This window comes from Malus domestica, chromosome 06 (assembly GCF_042453785.1).
Source record: "Malus domestica chromosome 06, GDT2T_hap1".
Taxonomy (NCBI): domain Eukaryota; kingdom Viridiplantae; phylum Streptophyta; class Magnoliopsida; order Rosales; family Rosaceae; genus Malus; species Malus domestica.
The window spans coordinates 34,698,095-34,717,175 of NC_091666.1; the positions used below are offsets into that span (position 1 = coordinate 34,698,095).

The following is a 19,081-nucleotide window of genomic DNA, read 5'->3' on the forward strand; positions in this document are numbered from 1 at the left end:
TCTTATCAATATGTGATTGTGTAAATCCTAAGTAGAGATAAAGTAGGAATCCTTTGGGATCTAGAAGATCTTTCCTAATATACTTTGTATTACTTGGAAAGCAAGTTTCTCTCCTCTTAATTACTATAAATAAAGGCACAAGGACTGAGGAATTAACACACAATTCCTCAAGTCTATTCTCCAATCTCTCTTCTTCTCTTTGCCGCACATCTCTGTAAAATATAGGCCACAACACGTTATCAGCACGCTCTTCACGTTGTGCTTAGAAGAATTTAAAGAGAATTTAATCGTCTAGAATCAGGGGAGTATTACGTTTCAATTATTTTTAATTGATTAAATCTTGATTTTATTGAATTCATATATTGTTATTGATTCAATTTATTTTTCTTCTTATGTTGAACGTGATACAAGCTTGAAGATGAAAGCCGAAATTGAAGAAATAATTTTTCTGCATCAAACCAGTTCATTCATATAATCACGCAATCAGGTTCTTCCAAAACAACGGCTTTTAACTCGATATTTTTGAAGCCCTGATAGCATGAACATTCACCATGATACATGACCCAACTTTACGTTTAACGTATTTTAGATTCTACATAAATTGTGTATGCCTCATAACCAAAATTGCTGCAATTATGTGAATTTGATATTTGCCATGAATTGAATCGTACATATGTACATGCATTGAAACTATTATTTGCATATGCATCAACGTAAATATGTGATTCATTGAAATATATATTGAATTTCATATGCATATAATTGAATTAAATTCTATTAGAATTTTTCAAGAAACCTAGGGTTTCTTCCCCGTGACCCCGACATCACTGGGCTCACGCGAGCCCACAATAGGATGCGAAGCACCGGCGCAAAACCCTTGCTCCAATCTGAAAGATGCCTTTGGCATCAAACCCTAACCCACGGTGCCACCCGAAGTCGGCCACGGCTTCACCGTTATTACTGGGTACTCACACCTGCAGTTGTGATTGGGACATAGCCATCGTCGAAGACGATGGGTTTTTTTTTCAGAAAGCTCAATGAACACCGCCGGGTTCTTTGAACCCCGATGGTTCTCGGATCCCCCGACGTCGAAACCAAAGGTCGCTGTCTACAACTACGATTCCCAGTTGAACCCACATGTTTCACCATGCCTTAAACCCCCGAGGACAGTCGCTCGAAGCGACGCCGGCATCCCCCCGGTTCGATTCCGACACGCAGCGCCGCTGGGGTGTCTTGGATCCCAAAACCCGAGCCCTAGTGGGCTCTTGTCCCTTGGCCTGCATCAGCGCCTTTGGGCCTGCTGCTGTTTTGAGATGTCACGGGCCAACCCGTGCGAAAAAATAAGAAAAAAAAATTTGTTTGTTTCTGGGCTCGCTTGCAGTGGCCCAGCCCGAAAAAAGGGATTTTTTTTTTCTTTTGGGTGTGCTTGATGCAGCCCTTTGTGTGAAAAAAAAAAATTTAAGGGGGCTGCCCGCAGCAGCCCAACCCCATACTGTCCCCGTGGGCCTGCAGTCCCACCCGAGACACCCTAGCCCCATTTTGGGCCTAGGTCACACGACACCCATTTGTTTACGCCACCCTGTGGACTTAATTTTTCTATTGGGCCCCACATTTTATCTGCCTAATTATTTTTAGGCCCAATGGGTTTTATATTTTTTTTTCACCCACATTTTAATTTGGCCCGAAGTCCAAATAAATTAATTCAATTATAATTATAAACCTGAAGTTATATCTTTATATATCCTTGTTGTATATTTGCTTGCATATATATTTGTGTTTGTCTACAGGTATTATGAACTTAAAAGTTCATACTTCCGAACCCGAAGTTTCGGAAAAGTGTCATATGAACCTGAAGTTTCTTAATGCGCAACACTCATGTTGAGACCCAAAGTTCTCCATGCTTAAATCCGTTTAAACCAAACCATGTCTTAGAACCTGAATGTTCTAAATTTGTTGTTTATGGCAATTTTATTTCCTAAAACACCACTCACATTCTTGTTTCCTCCATTCAGCGTATTGTCGAACCGTAACAAGTTCGATTTCACTGACTTGGAAGTTTCGAATAGTAAACTACTTTATGTGGATACAAGACGTGAATAAGCATCTGCCATGATCCTTATTCAAAGAATTATGCCTGAAGCATATCCAATGGAAGTACCTCCCTGCTGAGGACTCCATGACTCTTCAAATCCATTATGGACTGTTTCAAATCATGCAAAGATGAATTTTTGCCTGAAGCAAAACATGATTGAAACTGTTACGTCCATGAATAGGTACAATTCTCGTAGTCCATTTGTGAAGACTCATTTTGCTCCACCTAATACATTTGGAAGAGCGAAATTTGACATGGACGGCCTATTGGCCGAACCCCATTGTTTTTTTTTTTTTTTGGTTTATTTTGTGAATAATTTATTTTGTTCTCGGATTTAAGATTAGTGTTTGGATGTAAAAGAGTTAATTAACGAAGATTACCACATGTGACTACAATTAACTCATGCTTAGGTATGTTTTGTGGGGAAGTTAGTTGTCTGGTTCTATGCTAACTTCATACCTAATCATCCCCTGACAACCTTTCAGGCTTATCCAACCTGATTGTGGGGCATGACACTGCCCTATATTGTCCAATGGTATTAACTTTACCATAAAGGGAAACCTTATACTCACTTCGTTCCGGAAGAACACCCTTTTGAGCTTTAAGGATATTCGAGAGTATTATTACCATATCGAAACCAATGTAGAAAATGGAGTAAAAATTCCTTGGCATATCACCATTTTTGCACTTCCTACGGATATAGTTAAATGCATATTCTAGAGAAGATGGAACGCTTAACGAATGGATTACATCCATTCAGCCCCATTATATGGCCGGCCAGAAGCCCGCGATTCCTAAGGAATTTTCGCTATGGATGTACGTTTGGGATATCTAGGATGATTCGTGATGCGCCGTTTTGGGCATCATTTTACCAGAAGTAAAGAAATCATACCTGGACACGTATTATACCTTAGCACCATCAATCTCTTTACAAAGGATTCAAATGGGACATTTGTGGATAGATTCAACCACCCTACGGACCATTTAAATATTCTATAGTATTGGTTGATGCTTCTACACGTTTGTCACACGTGTGGTTGTTGTCCACAAGTTGCATTCTCCACACTGGTAGCTCAGATTAACAAGCTCAGGGCTCACCACCCTGATTATCTGATCAACTTTATTTGATTGGATAAGTTGGAGAATTTACATCGGCATTTACATCGAACACTTTAAATCTCGATGGATATTGCATGTCGATTAGGTTTTTTTGAAGTTGAACATCCAGTCCCATGTTCATACCCAGAACGACCCAGCAGAAGTATTCATTAAACGCCTTCAAATGATTGCGTGGTCGACTGGTCATACGTACCACAGTTCCCGACCTCTGCTTGGGGCCATGCAATATTGCAAGCAACCATGTTGGTCCGCCTGAGGCCCGTCACGACCCAACCTTATAAAGCGCGTGTCAGTTGGTTACCAGATACGAACCCGACATATCGCATCTGCGCGTCTTTGGTTGTGCGGTCTATGTGCCATTTGCGCCGCCCTTACGTACACAAGAACAAAAGGGTCCTCAGGGAAGGATGGAAATCTATGTCGATTATGATTCTTCTTCTAATAATTGTTACTAAATAACCTTTGACAGGCGATCTCTTTACCGCTCGTTTTGCGGATTGTCACTTTTATGAGCCAGTCTTCCCGTCGTTAGGGGGAGATAAGAATGTCACCATTCCTAAAGAACGACGCAAATTATCGTGGACATCCCCACTATGTCTCATATCGATCCCAGTCTAGATCGTCAGAGTTTAACCAGACACTTCCTCTGATCTAGAAAAAGTGACGAGATCACATATACCAGCTGCAAATGTGCCTGCAAAGATGTGTACCAAATGTACTTCAGACCTTTGTCCTGAAAGTAGGAAAACCACAATTGTGGTCGACCCTCGTACATTGGCGACTAGCCAATCAATCTATCTTATGCCAGAAGCATGGTAGATAACTCGGTTCGAGGATTCACCTCCCCAAAAGAGGAGGAACGTGGCACGAATGAATCCGCCCCTTGATCGCTGTCTCAGACCTTTTCATCTCATGAGATTAAATCCGGATTACTCCCGAGACCTAAAGTTCTTGGTCCAGTATACTAGTTTGGATGAGATATGAAATTGGAATGAGATTATCATAAATGATGTTTCATTTATATGGTACCGACATAAATGAAAAGGGATGATAACGAACCGCGTTCCGTTGATTAATATCAACGTAGAACTGATTGGTCAACTAAAAGAATTAATCTATGACGAATGAGATGAATGAAATAGTGCAATATGGCGCCTTGTGGCGCAATGTTTCTCTCATACGCCATTTGATTGATTGCAGCATTACAAACGTGGTTGTAGTATCTCTGGGATCGTGATATGAACCTACATGGAGTTTTCAAATGACTTACATGTACTGATTCAAATAGTTCTAGACCACAAGAACATCCTCTTGATTCCCAAGAAGCCTTCACTTTACGGATGCAGAACTATCTGGGCGGATGTGGTATACCCGTCTAAGTGAATATTTGATCAATTAGGGATATATGCCCTTGCGTGTATAAAATCCAAAATTGCTAGAGTTGAGCAAATTAACTCGCATGTCGGACTATAAGGTGAATGATCTTGGGAGAACTTGACATTACCTCGACCTGAAGTTTCGAGCTAGTTTTGATGGTATTCTGGTCCACCACTCAAACTAGACCCAGAAGGTGTTACGTATGAGTATATCCCGATCATATGTATGCTAGATGCAAATGAGACCTTTAACGGAGGGTATGAAGCATAAGGTTCCATATTGGAACGTGAGGCAGCCATATCTAAGTACCATTGGCGTTTGTTGTACTTAGCTCAAATGCACTAGATCAGACATCTTATGTGCTGATAATCTTTTGGCATAAAGCAGCACTGCGCCTAACACTCCGCCACCAAATTTGGTGTTAAAGACATTTTTTTCCGTACTACGGATTTGGGCTTATTCCCTATACATCTCAGAATAGATCACACCCCCTTGATTTTCGGAATGATGCCTACCTTGTGGGATTCGCTGAATCAGACCGTCTATCTGATCACACAAGGTACGTTCCCGCATGGTTATGTCTTTACCATTAAGGAACACCGCAATATCTTGGAGGTTAACTAGATAGACCTTTTGTTGCGAAACCTTTGAATCGTTCCAAGACTCACTATGTCTCATCACGTGAGAGATATGGTTGAGAATTCTTGTTGAGCATATTCAAAATCCCTGCGTTTTTCATCCATCGTTGAGTCCCAACAACGATCCATGAATACAACGTTGTATGTATCGACCAAATCATGATACATCCAACAAGTCAACACCAAGCATATTGTGTCTACATCAGCATGAGCATCAGAAGATTGAAGTCAAGCAGTCCAATCCCAGATAACCTTGCTGACATCTACACGGAGTCACTACTGAAGTCTAAATTTCAGAAGCTTGTCCAAGGAATTGGTATGCGTAACTTTCTCATTTGCGATGCTTGTAGTTTCATTTCGAAGTTTTGTCAAACTCAGGGGGAGTATCTAGAAGTATACTCACTTGATCTTAATGTACTCTTTTTCCCTACGATTATGAGCATTTTTCCCACTGGGTTTTTGCTACCTAACTAGGTTTTAACGAGGCACCCATCCTGGGCTGATCATACCCTTGTAAGCTCTTCTACTTGCGTCCAGAAGACGTATAGTTTTGACTTAATGCAACTTCTCACTTTTCTCCTTAGCCTATGGGTTTTTCTCCCACCTTGGGTTTTGCCATAGCAAGGTTTTGTGAGTTTTACCACTCCTGCATTCTTCCGTTTGTTTTGAGACTCGCATTCGCTACTTGTGCCGACTAAACGAGACGATTTCATCCACTACTTCTACATTTGCCTGAAGATCTGATGCGCCATCTACTTGAGTATTTGCACACTCAAGGGGGAGTGTTATGACATATGTTCTTATCAATATGTGATTGTGTAAATCCTAAGTAGAGATAAAGTAGGAATCCTTTGGGATCTAGAAGATCTTCCCTAATATACTTTGTATTACTTAGAAAACAAGTTTCTCTCCTCCTAATTACTATAAATAAAGGCACAAGGACTGTAGAATTAACACACAATTCCTCAAGTCTATTCTCCAATCTCTCTTCTTCTCTTTGCCGCACATCTCTGTAAAATATAGGCCACAACATTCTTCACAATATATAGCTCATTAACTTATTATGACAATGAAATATGAATTTTATTTTATTTTAACTGGAACCAACCAAATAGTCATTAACTTATTATGACTGAAATTTGGGGAGAACCAAAAAGAAAATATATTGATTTACTACAAACAATAACCAAGAAATACTTGAGTAAAGATGTCCTAGATCACATCACGCTATTTATATTTTGAAATCTTTTGTATGTGGGGTAATGTTAAGGAGTTTAAAATTTTAAATTAAATTTACAAATCAAATAATGTGTTATTGGTAGAAAATAAATACGTTAATCACGACTTAAATAATAATTCAATCATCAACGACCACATTATTTGATATGCAAATTTAGTCATTCGACACTATACTTCAATCACGTAACTTGAAAACGATCGTAAGTAGACAACTCTACAGAAATTTAGTTCACAATATAAAGTGTAAAGCATAAACATTATCATTTGTATCAATATATTTTTTTTTCACCCTTGTAATTTAAATATCTCATTTATATAGAAAAAAAATAATGGAAATGGGACATACAATACAAGGCTGCCCGTTATTTCCACAGAAAAAAGCATAAACGAGAATCACAAAAAATAGAAAGAAGGCAAATTTGACCTGCGGCCACAAAAACTCTGAATCGTAAGACGCCAACGTACCCCTTTACGCAACACACAGATAACACACGCTCTCGCTCTCTCTCTCTCTCTCTCTCTCTCTCTCTCTCTCTCTATAAATTTGTCTCTTTGGTACGAATTGCACAAGTCAATCTGCTCAATTCGATTCCCATTTTTCCAATTAGGGATTTCATTGTAAATCGAAAAAGAATCAGAATTTCATTTGTATTGTGGGAAATTTCTCAGTTCTAATCTTAAATTATAGGGTTTTGGGTTCGGGAGCTGAAAGATGGAAGCAGCAGCCACATCGAGTGTTTTCCAATCATCAATCGCCGCATCCAGGCCTTCCAATTCGATTGGTCGGTCGGGGATTTTGACGGCCCATGGCCCCGGATTTCTGCGTTTGGGTCCCAAAGCTCACTCGCCAAGCAAGGTAATTGATGAGAATTCTAGGTTTCCTGTTGCTTTTCAATTTTGCATGATCCCGAATGGTTTGTGAGTAATCGGTTCCCCTGATAATTGATGAGAATTCTAGGGTTTCTGTTAAATTCATAAATGTTCAATCTTTGATTAGGATTTTAGCGCTTTTAGTTGATGCAGTTCAATTGTGTTGTTTATAGCATATGATTTACTGTCTATGCCAAAAATCAATTTCTGAGCCTCATCTGATTATTTTGGAATATTTCTATCTACGATAGAAAATGGAGATGTACTTGAGTAATATTTGATCTGATTCCTTGTTTAGCAGCATCAGTTTTCAATCTGTCAACCGAAGGTGGGGCATAGGAGAATGGGATATGGAATCAGGAGAGGCTTGGTAGTTAGGGCGGCAGCTGCATCTTCGTCTCCGGACTCAGCTGGTTCTGATTCTCCAATTGCCCCACTTAAGCTGGAGTCTCCAATTGGGCAGTTCCTCTCACAGATAATGATAAGCCACCCGCACCTCGTGCCTAGTGCAGTGGACCAGCAGCTTGACCTGCTTCTAACCGACCGTGATGCTGAGGAAAAGAAGGAAGAGCCTTCTGCTTCTGGTACCGACATCGTTTTGTACAGGTTAGTTGCGATCTCGAGATTGAGTGCTAAGCTAATAGCCACTGATGTTTTCAATTAAATCAAGTTAAGCTGCAGAATGAACCTTAAGTTTGATGCTGTTTTCCTTATGAAAATCAGAATAAAGGAAGCAAGTTTGAAATTTTCGTGTAATTGTCCAGAAGACAAGACATGGGACGAAAATAATCGAAAAGAATGAAAAGAAAAAGAATATTCGTTCTTTATGTTGTTTTAAGTTTCCCTTTTTGTCATCATTTGTTATGTGTGTCTAAATGGAGAATTGCAGTTTTGGAGGGAGATATTGGTCTTTTACTAACTTCTTCTGCATTATCAGGAGGATCGCCGAGGTTAAGGCTACTGAAAGGAGAAAGGCCCTTGAAGAGATTTTGTATACTTTGGTGGTGCAGAAATTCATGGACGCTAATGTTTCTTTAGTACCTGCCATTACCCCCACTGCTTCATACCCTTCTGGCCAAGTTGATTCATGGCCAAGTCAAAATGAGAAGCTCGAGCAGCTTCACTCTCCCGAAGCGTACGAGATGATTCAGAACCACCTGTCTCTCATCCTAGGAAATCGGTTGGGTGACTCGACCTCCTTAGCTCAGATTAGCAAACTCAGAGTCGGCCAGGTTTATGCAGCCTCTGTCATGTATGGGTACTTCCTCAAACGGGTTGACCAGAGGTTTCAGCTTGAGAAGACAATGAAGATCCTTCCAAGTGCAATGGGTCCCGAAGACAGTGATATTCAGACATCCGTGGGGCAGGACATGAGGCCTGGCGGTGGAGAGGATACTTTGCAAGCAGGGGCTTCTTCGCATCCTGAAGTCTCTTCCTGGGCTGGAGGCATTAGTTCTGGGGGTTTTGGTAATGCGATCAAGCCTTCCCGTTTGCGTACTTATGTGATGTCGTTTGATGGAGAGACCCTTCATAGGTATGCAACAATTAGATCGAGGGAGGCCGTTAGCATCATTGAAAAGCACACCGAGGCATTGTTTGGGCGACCCGATATTGTCATCACACCTCAGGGGACTGTTGATTCCTCCAAGGATGATCACATCAAAATTAGCTTTGGTGGTTTGAGGAGACTTGTTTTGGAAGCTGTGACTTTTGGCTCTTTTCTTTGGGACGTCGAGAGCTATGTGGATTCCAGGTATCATTTTGTTGCAAACTGAGTTATGTCAAGTTCAGTTCGGTCCTGCCATAGTAAAACACGGTGGTGCATGTGGAGGCAGGCATAACTGCCCTTCTCAAATGGGATAATTGACTGTAAACTTAGTGAAGAATACCAATTATTTGGTGCTAATTGCTGTATATAAACAGTTGAAGATTTGCTTTTGTTCATGTAATAAAAGGCTTTGTAGGATTGTCAAACTTTGTGTAATTTTGATTTATTTGCGTGGCAACTATTTCGCATCGATGCAATGGGTTACAAGAACAACATTTGATCAATACATTTATGAGACATCCTTTCTTTTGTTGCACTTCTACATGGAATTGTAAAGAATTTTGTTAGGCTTGGATAGATTCAGACGATGCAAAACTGTACCGAACATATCATAGAATGCAAATTCCGCATCAGTTTCTGTAAGTTGTGCAGATAAGAAGCCTTGCCCGTCATAGTAGAACTTGAATCCATTTCGTTTCGCTTTGATATCGCCTTTCCATGCCTTCGACCCACCACCGCTGGTCAAGAATTGCATTTGGCTGCACACAAATTGGTGATTTTTAACAGATTCTGTTCATCCATAAACATAACGTAAAAACTGTTTGTTCATCTTTACCTGTTGGTGTCACTTAAGTGTTCCAAGCAGTGATCATGTCCGTTTATGTACGCATCAACGTTGTTTGCCTGCATCAAAATCATACGAGAGATCGAAACACGTTATTCAACGTCTCTCTCTCTCTCTCTCTCTCTCTCTCTCTCTCTCTCTCTCTCTCTCTCATGCATAGCAGCACAAGAAGTTACCTCAAGAATGGGCAGAATTTGGTCTACTACTTCTTTGGTGTCTCCATGAGACCCTATGCTTCTGATTGTGTGATGTCCAACGACTACTTTCCACTTTGCAGAAGAATTCCTTAATGCAAAATCTAGATCCTGTTCCCAACATAAACAAATGTATTATGTTTACTGGCAGGAAAATCCATTGTTGTAAATTCCCACATGATGGGAGAAAATTAGGAATGCCACTATCGCGGTATCTCAACTCTCAAGTCAATAACACACCGCATGAGTTTTAAATTTCTCATAGAGCAGTTTGTGATTGATTTGAGATACTGTCAAGCGAAATCCCTGTTTCGTTCTCAAGCTGATGGGGAACGGGAGGAGTACCTTCAGGAGGTTGGAGATGTACTCCTTCCTAGGAAGAACACCTCTCCAGTCATGCTTGTAGTACTTTTGCCTCAAAAAGTACTTGTCCACGAAAGGGTTGGTGTCAATGAAGAAGAAATCTGCAACTTGTGTGTTGACAAGAAAGGACCTGAGGCAAAGCCACCGGCTGTCCATCTTCCTAAGGACCGGACTCAACTGGGCCAAAGCGTTTCCCCGGTAGTCATGGTTGCCGAGAACTGAAATCGACCAGATTTTCCCGCCAACATAGAAACAAAGTCAGCTGAGCTCCATCCCAATTCAATTGCCACTATTGTTACGAAAATCAGAGGACATCCATGTATAACATATATTGCTGAATTTAACAATTGAATGTGCATTGAAGAATCAACGAGAATTTAACGGGTGAATCTGAGCTGACTTAAAAATGTACGAAGCAACGAACTCACCAAGATACCATTGCTTTTGCAGGCTCTGAGCAGTGTAGATTTCAGTAAACGACTTTAGAAATGCAGGGTCGTTGACGCTGGTCAATCCCCTGTTGTAAAAGTTGTCACCCGTGGAGATGACGAAGTCTACGTTTAATTTGGCTCCAATCTTCCCCATCTGCAATTAAGTATTTACAAAATGCAATTGTACTTGTACATAGAGGAAAAGAACAGCCACTCATTACTTTTAGGAAGGAAATGGATCTTCGCCAATTCCTTTTCTTGAGGATTCCGGGAATTCTGTAATTGTGACCGTTTATTGTATATCTTATGGTCAGTTTTCATTAGATAATATTCATATTAAATTTAAAATAATTTCTGACCGCACGATATACGATGAACATTTATGATTACGGAATTCCGAGATTCACAAAAAAAAATCCGACGAGGATCATTTTCATCAAAAGCATTTTTAGCAACATTCCATTGAAAAAGTTAAATGTGCTTTATGAGTTAATCAAAAGCACTTTCAATATATGTCATATATGAAAGTAAAGCAAACTGTCTCCAACTCTATGTCGATGATAAACAAAGTAAAACAAATCCTGGTGTAGCAAAGCTGATGAGAACAATGTGTTCCCCCTCCGTAACTCGCATAAAAATAAAAATAAAAATAAAAAGAACAACAAAGTAAAGAAATATAGTTAACAAAGTTAACCTGAAAAGCAACTTGAGATTGATTGTAACCACCCCTTCTACCCCAGTCACCAACCGCCAAAAAGCTGAGTGAGCCATCAGGTTTCACAGGGTGTTCAAATCGCTGAAGCTCTGCCGTCGACACAGAAACAAAGCTCAACAGAACAATATTCATGCAAACAACCACCCACAGTAACCCCATGGCCATGGACATCAGGTAGCCAATATTATGTTTCTGTCTCTGTGAGAGAGAGAGAGAGAGAGAGGTGGTTGGAAGTTGGAACTAGAAGAAAGTACAACGTTGAGTGTATTATATTATATTATATTATATATAAAAGGGAAAGTGCTTTAGTTAATATGAATTATTGTTGTGAGGGCCATGTAATAATGTAATTAGATTTTGAATTAGGAAAATGTAGGCATAAACATACAAGGGAAAGTAAATGCTACGTAGACTCATCCGTTTGAAGTTAAAAAGAAAACTAATGAAAATGGTTTGGAAACCTTAAATTTTAATAATAATGACAAAATAAATGATAAAATAAATAGTATTAAGATTAACTTTTTAATATAAAAATATAATTTTTCGTTAAAATGAATAGTATCAAAAAAATTTCATTAAAATCCCTTAAATTATTCCAGTTGGTATCTGCAGTGCAAAATATGATCATGCTGGGTCCCATCGATGGGTCTAGGTCCCAGGGTTGCTTTCCTTCCCAATTTCCTAGCAATTTCCTGCATCTTGTTTTTCTCTTTCACTTTCAGGTTTTGGGATCGTACTCTGGCAATTGAGTGATCGACAGAGAGGAGAGAATCCTACTTCATTGAGTGATGGTCCTGCACTGATCACTTGCTAGCTCAATTCCAAATATATACAGAAAGGAATGAAGCATGTTGCGTAAGTTTTTCTACAAATCATTAGGTCTTTTGATGATAGAACAACTCTTTTAATAATATACAAGTCATGCAACAAATTCATATGAACTTGCTCTACATTCGATCCAACACTGATATAGTTTTCAACTTAATAATTTGGGACAAACTTCAGCGCCGAAGTTGATCCACACCGATGACTTATACCGAGCTGTACAAACTCCAACAATATATATCTTGGTAAACATTAAAATGGTATCTTAGTATATTTTGTACAAGGTGCTAGGAAGAACTGAAATGATGGCTTAATTTTGTGTTCTAGTGTCTCATCACCTAGGATATGTTGAAAGAGAGCTACGCTAAACGTCCTTATTTAGGTTTACCTCATCTTGATTCTTGTCCAAGAAACCTCTTATTTATATATTATAGGTTATTTAGTTTCATACATGAGGGAATGTTTCCGGCTCAGAACATATTTGCCAAGTAGCTAGAATTTGGGTTCGTTTAAAATATTATATTGAGCAATAAAATTGTGGTGATCGAAAGAAATCGACTAATTGCATGTGTGTAAGGCAGTGTACTTTGCCTCCTTGCTCTGCAGTTCGATCCTTCTTGTCGTACATCAAAGTAATTTAGAATATCGTCATGTTAAAAATAAGAATCGACCAATTTGATAAGAATCAATTTAGCCGAACGAGGTACATTTTAAGAATAAGAACAATTTGGGAATTGAATCCAACTACAATTTTTGTTCTTGCAACAACAATCTATATATAATACGTTCCCCATAGGATCTAGCTACGAAGCTTGATTTATATGGAGGGGTGAAGCTGCTTGGAAGCATTCAGTCTATGTAAAACCTTGCCATAAACATCATAAAATGCAATCTCTGCATCTGTGGGATTCAACTTCACAGACATGAAGCCTTGACCATCATAAAAGAAGTTGAGCCCTTCTTTGTTCAGCCCCTTAACATCTCCCCTCCATGCTTTAGACCCTGCTCCGCTTGTTAGAAATTGTATCGGGCTGCATTTACATTCGAGTTTCAATCAGCATCACCATCATATGGCGTCACATACAAATTAAACTTTTTCGGCAAGACTCACGTTTGGTGCCTAGGATTGGATCGAATGGGATAATCACCACCAGATTCAATGTGTTGAAGCAAGAAATGAATGTTAACTTCCAAATCTAGTGAGTTTTCCAATCCAAGGTACCAAACAAGGCCTTCCAATTTTAAGCAACACCATGAAAATTGAAAAGGATTACCTAAATTAAACTTACCTCTCTAAGTCACTAACGTGTTCTAGGTCATATATACACTCGGCCATTTGAATGGCCCTTTCCAATTCTTCTTGACAAGATTCCTCGTTACTTTCACCCTGGTTGGTTGAAGCTCCCCCTGCCATTCCTGCTCTTCTCTGTCTAAGAGCTCATTTTCTTGTCTTTTTCCGTTCCCATACACCAACAGTCGTTTAATCAGGGATCTGACTACCATTACCTGATCTTCCCTTTTTTGTTCTATCATTGATGGTGTAGGTGTGTTGGGATGATATAAGGTCTGCCCCACTCCTCTCTAGTAAGGAGCATCCCTTGTTCTAGGAGCTTTTGGGCCGTCACCTTGGTAGGGCGGCCGTTCTCATCTGCTCCCAAACACTTCAAGATTCCTATGTTGGGATTGTAAAAACTTGCTTCCGCTATATTGGTTGTGGGAAGAAATGGCCGTGATTCGGCCTCTACCATCTCCCAAAAGCCTGACCCTTATGCGCTTGCCTCATGATACATAGCCACTTGTTGATGTAGGGTGGAGGGTATAGCAAGACTTTGGTGGATCCAATCTCTTCCAAGTAAGGCTCCATAGGTGGAGGTGCAGTCCACCACAAAGAACGCCAGCATGATCTGTTTAGACCCCAGATCTACTTCCAAAGGCAATATCCCAAGAGTCTTGGTGATAGCGCCCGAGAAACTAGAAACTGTGAGGTCTGTAGGAATAAGATTCTCTGTGCCTCTCCCCAACTTTTTCATTTGCTTGGCTGGTAATACATTAACAGCTGCCCCTCCATCAATCAAAATCCTTTTGAAGAGCACTCCCTCCAAATGAGCTGTTACATATATGGGCTTTAGATGATTGGCAAGTGAAATGTTCGGGCGACTGAACACCATTTTGTCTGTGTAGATCCTTAAAGGACCCTCTTTGGATGCTTCAGATGATGCAACCTTCCCCGACTCTCCTTCTTCTGCTATCTCCACATTAACATGAGCCATCATTGGCTCAGTTGTTACATAATCTCATTCCATGGTGGCGGGCTGATTAGGTTGGGCAACAAACATAGCAGATAACACATACGCCATGTTTATATGAAAGTTGATAGGCTCTGGCAGTTCCTCTTTTTTGCTCCCAATCTGGTCCATGAACTCATTCAACCACGTCATAGCATACCATAGCATCTGTGTAGATCCTTAAAGGACCCTCTTTGGATGCTTCAGATGATGCAACCTTCCCCGACTCTCCTTCTTCTGCTATCTCCACATTAACATGAGCCATCATTGGCTCAATTGTTACATAATCTCCTTCCATGGTGGCGGGCTGATTAGGTTGGGCAACAAACATAACAGATAACACATACGCCATGTTTATATGAAAGTTGATAGGCTCTGGCAGTTCCTCTTTTTTGCTCCCAATCTGGTCCATGAACTCATCCAACCACGCCATAGCATCTGGTGGAAGCAATGGTTCTGGTGCCCCCTCTAGCTGATTCACACCTGAACATGGTGTTTGTTTTGGAACTTCCCCGAAGGGATCCTCTAATGATAGAGAAGGTTATTCTTTCTCAGGGGAGACAGTTCCAAAGCAAATAGGCTGCTTTGCCTTCCATCCGGGAGTCGGCGCCATAACTATATCTTCTTGAGCTCTCCTCAAGATTCTATATTTCCCAGGGTGTAGGCTTTATGGCACATGATTTCCTTCACCTTCAATCTTGCTGTTAGCCTTTTCCACCTCCTTCTTACTTCTCCAGTGGAGCTGACTGCTCCCCCCAGATGACGTTTTCTCTAACTTTTGATTTTTGGAAGCTTCCGACGTCGCTGGTGTTTTCAAGGAATTCATGTAGGCTTTGTGTTGCCTCTGAACCCTTCTGACCATGGAGGCACCCATTTGTTTAACAGGCTGTCCATTCTTCCTGACCACATACCATTTTCGCCCAAGGCGGGCAGGATTATCTTTTGTGACGGGGTTTGTTATCCTGTCATTCCTCCTGACCTCTCTTCCCATATGGCCGTACTGAGAATGCCCTACACTTGTCTCTTTTGGCTTCTTGGCATCTTTATCCTCTGCCTCCTCAGAAACTTCATGGTTACGAAATTTCTGATAAAGCCTTTGGTTGGGAATCGTCTCCTAGCCGCTGAAAGACACTTCGAGAGGTATCCCTTCCTGCAGTCCGCCGAGCTTTCTCTTGTGCCTCTTTTCTCTTTTGTTCTTCATTTCTCCTGATCAATTCATGATCTATGAGGGCTCCCGCGGGCAATATATCGAGTTCACACTCGCATTGGCACTTACTGCACAGCACCATTCCTTTGAATATGGCAGCTTTTGGATATTTAAGCAAGTTAACCCCCCCCTTTATGGGTTTGTCAACCAGTCTTCTTTCTTCTTCTCTTGTGACCTTCTCTTTTCCCTTCTCTGCCCATGCCATACTGATCATATTTATAGGGGCCTCTGAGAAGGGATCCGTATGTTTATCCGTCATCGCAGCTTCTTCTAATTGATTGGTTTTAAGCCCCATCTTCTCCCTATCATCTTTCTCCCCAATATGAGGTAAAGACATAGGGATAGGTGGTCTTAGAACCAGGTCATCTTCTTTTCTGGAGCCTGCAGAAGCGTTCTCCAGTCTTTGTAGTATGTGCAACAAAGCAGTTTGGAAATCTTCTGATCCTTTTGACATATTGCTTTGATCAAAGAATCCCACCGGGCGTGCCAAAACTATGTTCGTGGCGGGAATTTCCGTGGGGAATGCTTCCTGGCCGACGAGCACACAGTTCCCCGAGAGGTTGGCGCCGGTTGATGCTTTCTGTCGGGCTTCTGCTTTACTGGCGGGCTTGTCGGGCAAAGCCTGTCGGGTAAGGCTGAAAGAGAAGGACAGAGTTAACTTTGAAATGTGCCTTTGTGAGGCTTTAGGTGTAAGCCTTGAGGCTCAAGATCAAGATTAACTTTGAATTGCTCAGGCGTGCCACTACCATCTTCAGCATGGCATATGTAGAACGGATGTTTGAGTTACAATTATATATATTCGAGAGACTATGTTAGTTATTGACAGGTGCCTTTGTGGGGCCTTAGGTGTAGGCCTTGAGGCTTCCCATAAATAACTAACTTAGTACTCAAACACATAAGGTTCCTTTTGTTGGTTATATGGGTCTTATAACCATTATACTTCTGATTACCTAAGCTCAAATAGCAGAATGAATCCAAATAGGTGCCTTTGTGGGGCCTTGAATAGGCCTTAAGGCTTCCCATAAGAACCCCTTCTGTACTCAATGTTCTTGCCCGAGAAATAGGATGAATCCAAATAGGTGCCTTTGTGGGGCCTTGAATAGGCCTTGAGGCTTCCCATCAGAATTTATCCCGTACTCGAACGTTATATAGTCATCATAATATAACAGAAATCAAACTACGTGGCAGGTCGATTACTTGCGCCCCAAGTAACTTGGGACTTCTTGTTTATCAAAGCTTGTCGTGGATGGGTTAAGTCCACATCAGGTTCTTTTTTATGCCTTGAGGCCAAGGACTTTTTAGGGTGATCAAATCTTATATGCCCGAGGGCTTAGAACTTAGATCTGGCTTGAACTGTGAAGACATATTCAAATCGGATTCAAGCGCTGAGAGAGTCTTTTAATAGCCATATTACTAGAAATAACTTGGATACAACTTGAAGTATACAACATATTGCTAGGCTAATGAATGAAAAGACAAAAAACAAAGAAGGTCGGGCAAGGTTTAACCTTGTCGGGTAAGGCGGATCGTCTTGCAACTTCCTATCTTTGTGGGTTAACAGAAGGTTTGAAAATTTAGAAAAGGGGTTGGGAGGTGAGTTTGTAGAAAGAAAATCGATACTACAGCAGGCGTTGAACAGGGTAGCAGAGCTATTACAAAGGGTTTGTCCCGAAAGAGATGAAGGCTTGGGTTGATTACAGCTTCGTTTTGAAGGTAAATCTGGCTTTGAGCAGAGTTTGTGCTTTTGTTTGTTTGTTTGAGTGTCCTTGATTCTAACTTCTCTTTCTCCTTTTATAGCCACCTTGGCTTGGCCTCCTGTAGCAATAATCTTGCCCGAATGCAGTTTGAAGGATAGTGACTCATCAGCTATTTACTTGTACTGCCATCATAAAGTACTTTTGGGCTGATTAGTTGGCTGGTCTATACCACTTGGCCGGTCTATACCACTTGGCCCTTGGGTAGGTAAGCAAGTGGTGCAAATGATCTGCACCTAGTCGGGAAATGCCATTTCTGCTTTCTAGGTCTGGGCTGAGCTTCGGACTTTTCCTTCTCTTTTTGGGCCAACTCCCTTCTAAGCCCAAAGTTTAAGTTTCAACCCAAACAAATATAATAAATAAAATATACATTTTCATTAACTTTCGAAGGTGAGACAACTCTCCACATCCTCGCAGAAGAAACTTACCGTTATACCACTGCTTTTGCAGGCTCTTTTCTGTATAGATTTTGGTAAACGACTCTTCAAATGCTGTGTCATGCTCGCTGGTGAGTCTATTGTCGTAAAAGTTATCTCCCGTTGACACCACGAAATCTATGTCAAGTTTCTCTCCAATCCTTCCCATCTGCAACAAAAGTAGTTGTGCATGCCAGAGCGAAATGTTACTAGCACTCCAAAAATGTTACTTCTGTCAAAATCATAAGAAGAATTTTATATGAATGAGAAGAAGGTTTGGAAGAAACCTGAAGGGCAACTTGAGATTGGTTGAAATCTCCTCTTCTTCCCCAGTCCCCAACCACCAAGAAACTGAGTGATCCATCTTGTTTGGTGGGGTGGTCGAATCTATGAAGCTCCGCAGATGTAATTACCAGACACAGGCCAAAACTGAGGATCAAGAAAAACATAGAGGTCCTGGAATTTTTACAAGGAATAGCCATGGATGGCTTTGGAGAAAATATATGAACCGAGGCAAAAGGTATAGACTTGATGACTATTTGGAGGTAAGCTTCTTCCTTGTTCAAAGTGTCACGGTCCACTGCCTTTATATATAACAAGGTTGATAGCCTTTATATATAACAAGGTTGATAATTAAGTAGGAGATGCTTAATTGTAATTATTATGGTGATGATGCAAAAGGGTTGGGATTAGTTACCAATCAATTTTGAAATGCTAGTCTGTTACGCAACGACAAGATAAATACTAATAAGAGAAAAATCTTAAGTTATAACCAAGAAATTAGAACAAGGTATGCGAGGAATTGAGTATATCCACAGATATCCTCATCGACGTGTGAGTTGGTGGACACAATTATCTAGCTGTTGTACTTTTGAACTTGAAACATTTTTCAATATCAGGACTTGTAATTTGTCCCGTAAATATTAGTTAATCAGTAAAATTTGTAAGTTTTTTAGATTCTTTGTGTATAAAATATTGGTTGGATATGATTGGGTTTGGCAGGGAGAAGGTGGGAGTATTAGTTTCATGGATTATAAAATGGTTGGCAGAAAATGTTAGGGTTTGCATACACGATGACGAGATGCGAATATGCGCGGGCATATATGTTGGAACCGTTAGAATATTCGGAGGATCCAAATCCAAGGTCGGTAACAAGTAACAAC

General features: G+C 40.6%; 3 protein-coding genes across 7 annotated transcripts; 1 reads left to right on the plus strand and 2 right to left on the minus strand.

The window, feature by feature from the left end:
* The first annotated feature begins 6,808 nt into the window (after positions 1–6,808).
* Positions 6,809–9,309, plus strand: LOC103438262 (UV-B-induced protein At3g17800, chloroplastic-like). 5 transcript variants are annotated; one of them, XM_070824230.1, is made up of 4 exons: positions 6,809–7,020; positions 7,154–7,321; positions 7,634–7,941; positions 8,273–9,309. In XM_070824230.1, exons 2-4 carry the CDS (start codon positions 7,178–7,180, stop codon positions 9,108–9,110), a joined length of 1,290 nt encoding a protein of 429 aa, XP_070680331.1. In that variant the 5' UTR covers positions 6,809–7,020; positions 7,154–7,177; the 3' UTR covers positions 9,111–9,309. The 5 variants fall into 5 exon arrangements, with proteins under 5 accessions (XP_070680331.1, XP_070680332.1, XP_070680333.1 ...); XM_070824231.1 differs by having other exon boundaries at positions 7,637–7,941; XM_070824232.1 differs by having other exon boundaries at positions 6,828–6,913; positions 7,637–7,941.
* LOC103438260 (purple acid phosphatase 8-like) lies at positions 9,302–18,493 on the minus strand. The gene is made up of 8 exons (XM_070824233.1): positions 18,206–18,493; positions 17,931–18,087; positions 11,411–12,225; positions 10,714–10,870; positions 10,268–10,503; positions 9,905–10,033; positions 9,720–9,787; positions 9,302–9,642 (listed from the first exon to the last, which is right to left on the minus strand). The coding sequence occupies exons 3-8, from the start codon at positions 11,600–11,602 to the stop codon at positions 9,423–9,425; spliced, it is 1,002 nt and encodes a 333-aa protein (XP_070680334.1). The 5' UTR covers positions 11,603–12,225; positions 17,931–18,087; positions 18,206–18,493; the 3' UTR covers positions 9,302–9,422.
* Positions 14,023–14,526, minus strand: LOC139196953 (uncharacterized). Its single transcript, XM_070823320.1, has one exon. The coding sequence runs from the start codon at positions 14,524–14,526 to the stop codon at positions 14,023–14,025; it is 504 nt and encodes a 167-aa protein (XP_070679421.1).
* Positions 18,494–19,081: the final 588 nt, after the last annotated feature.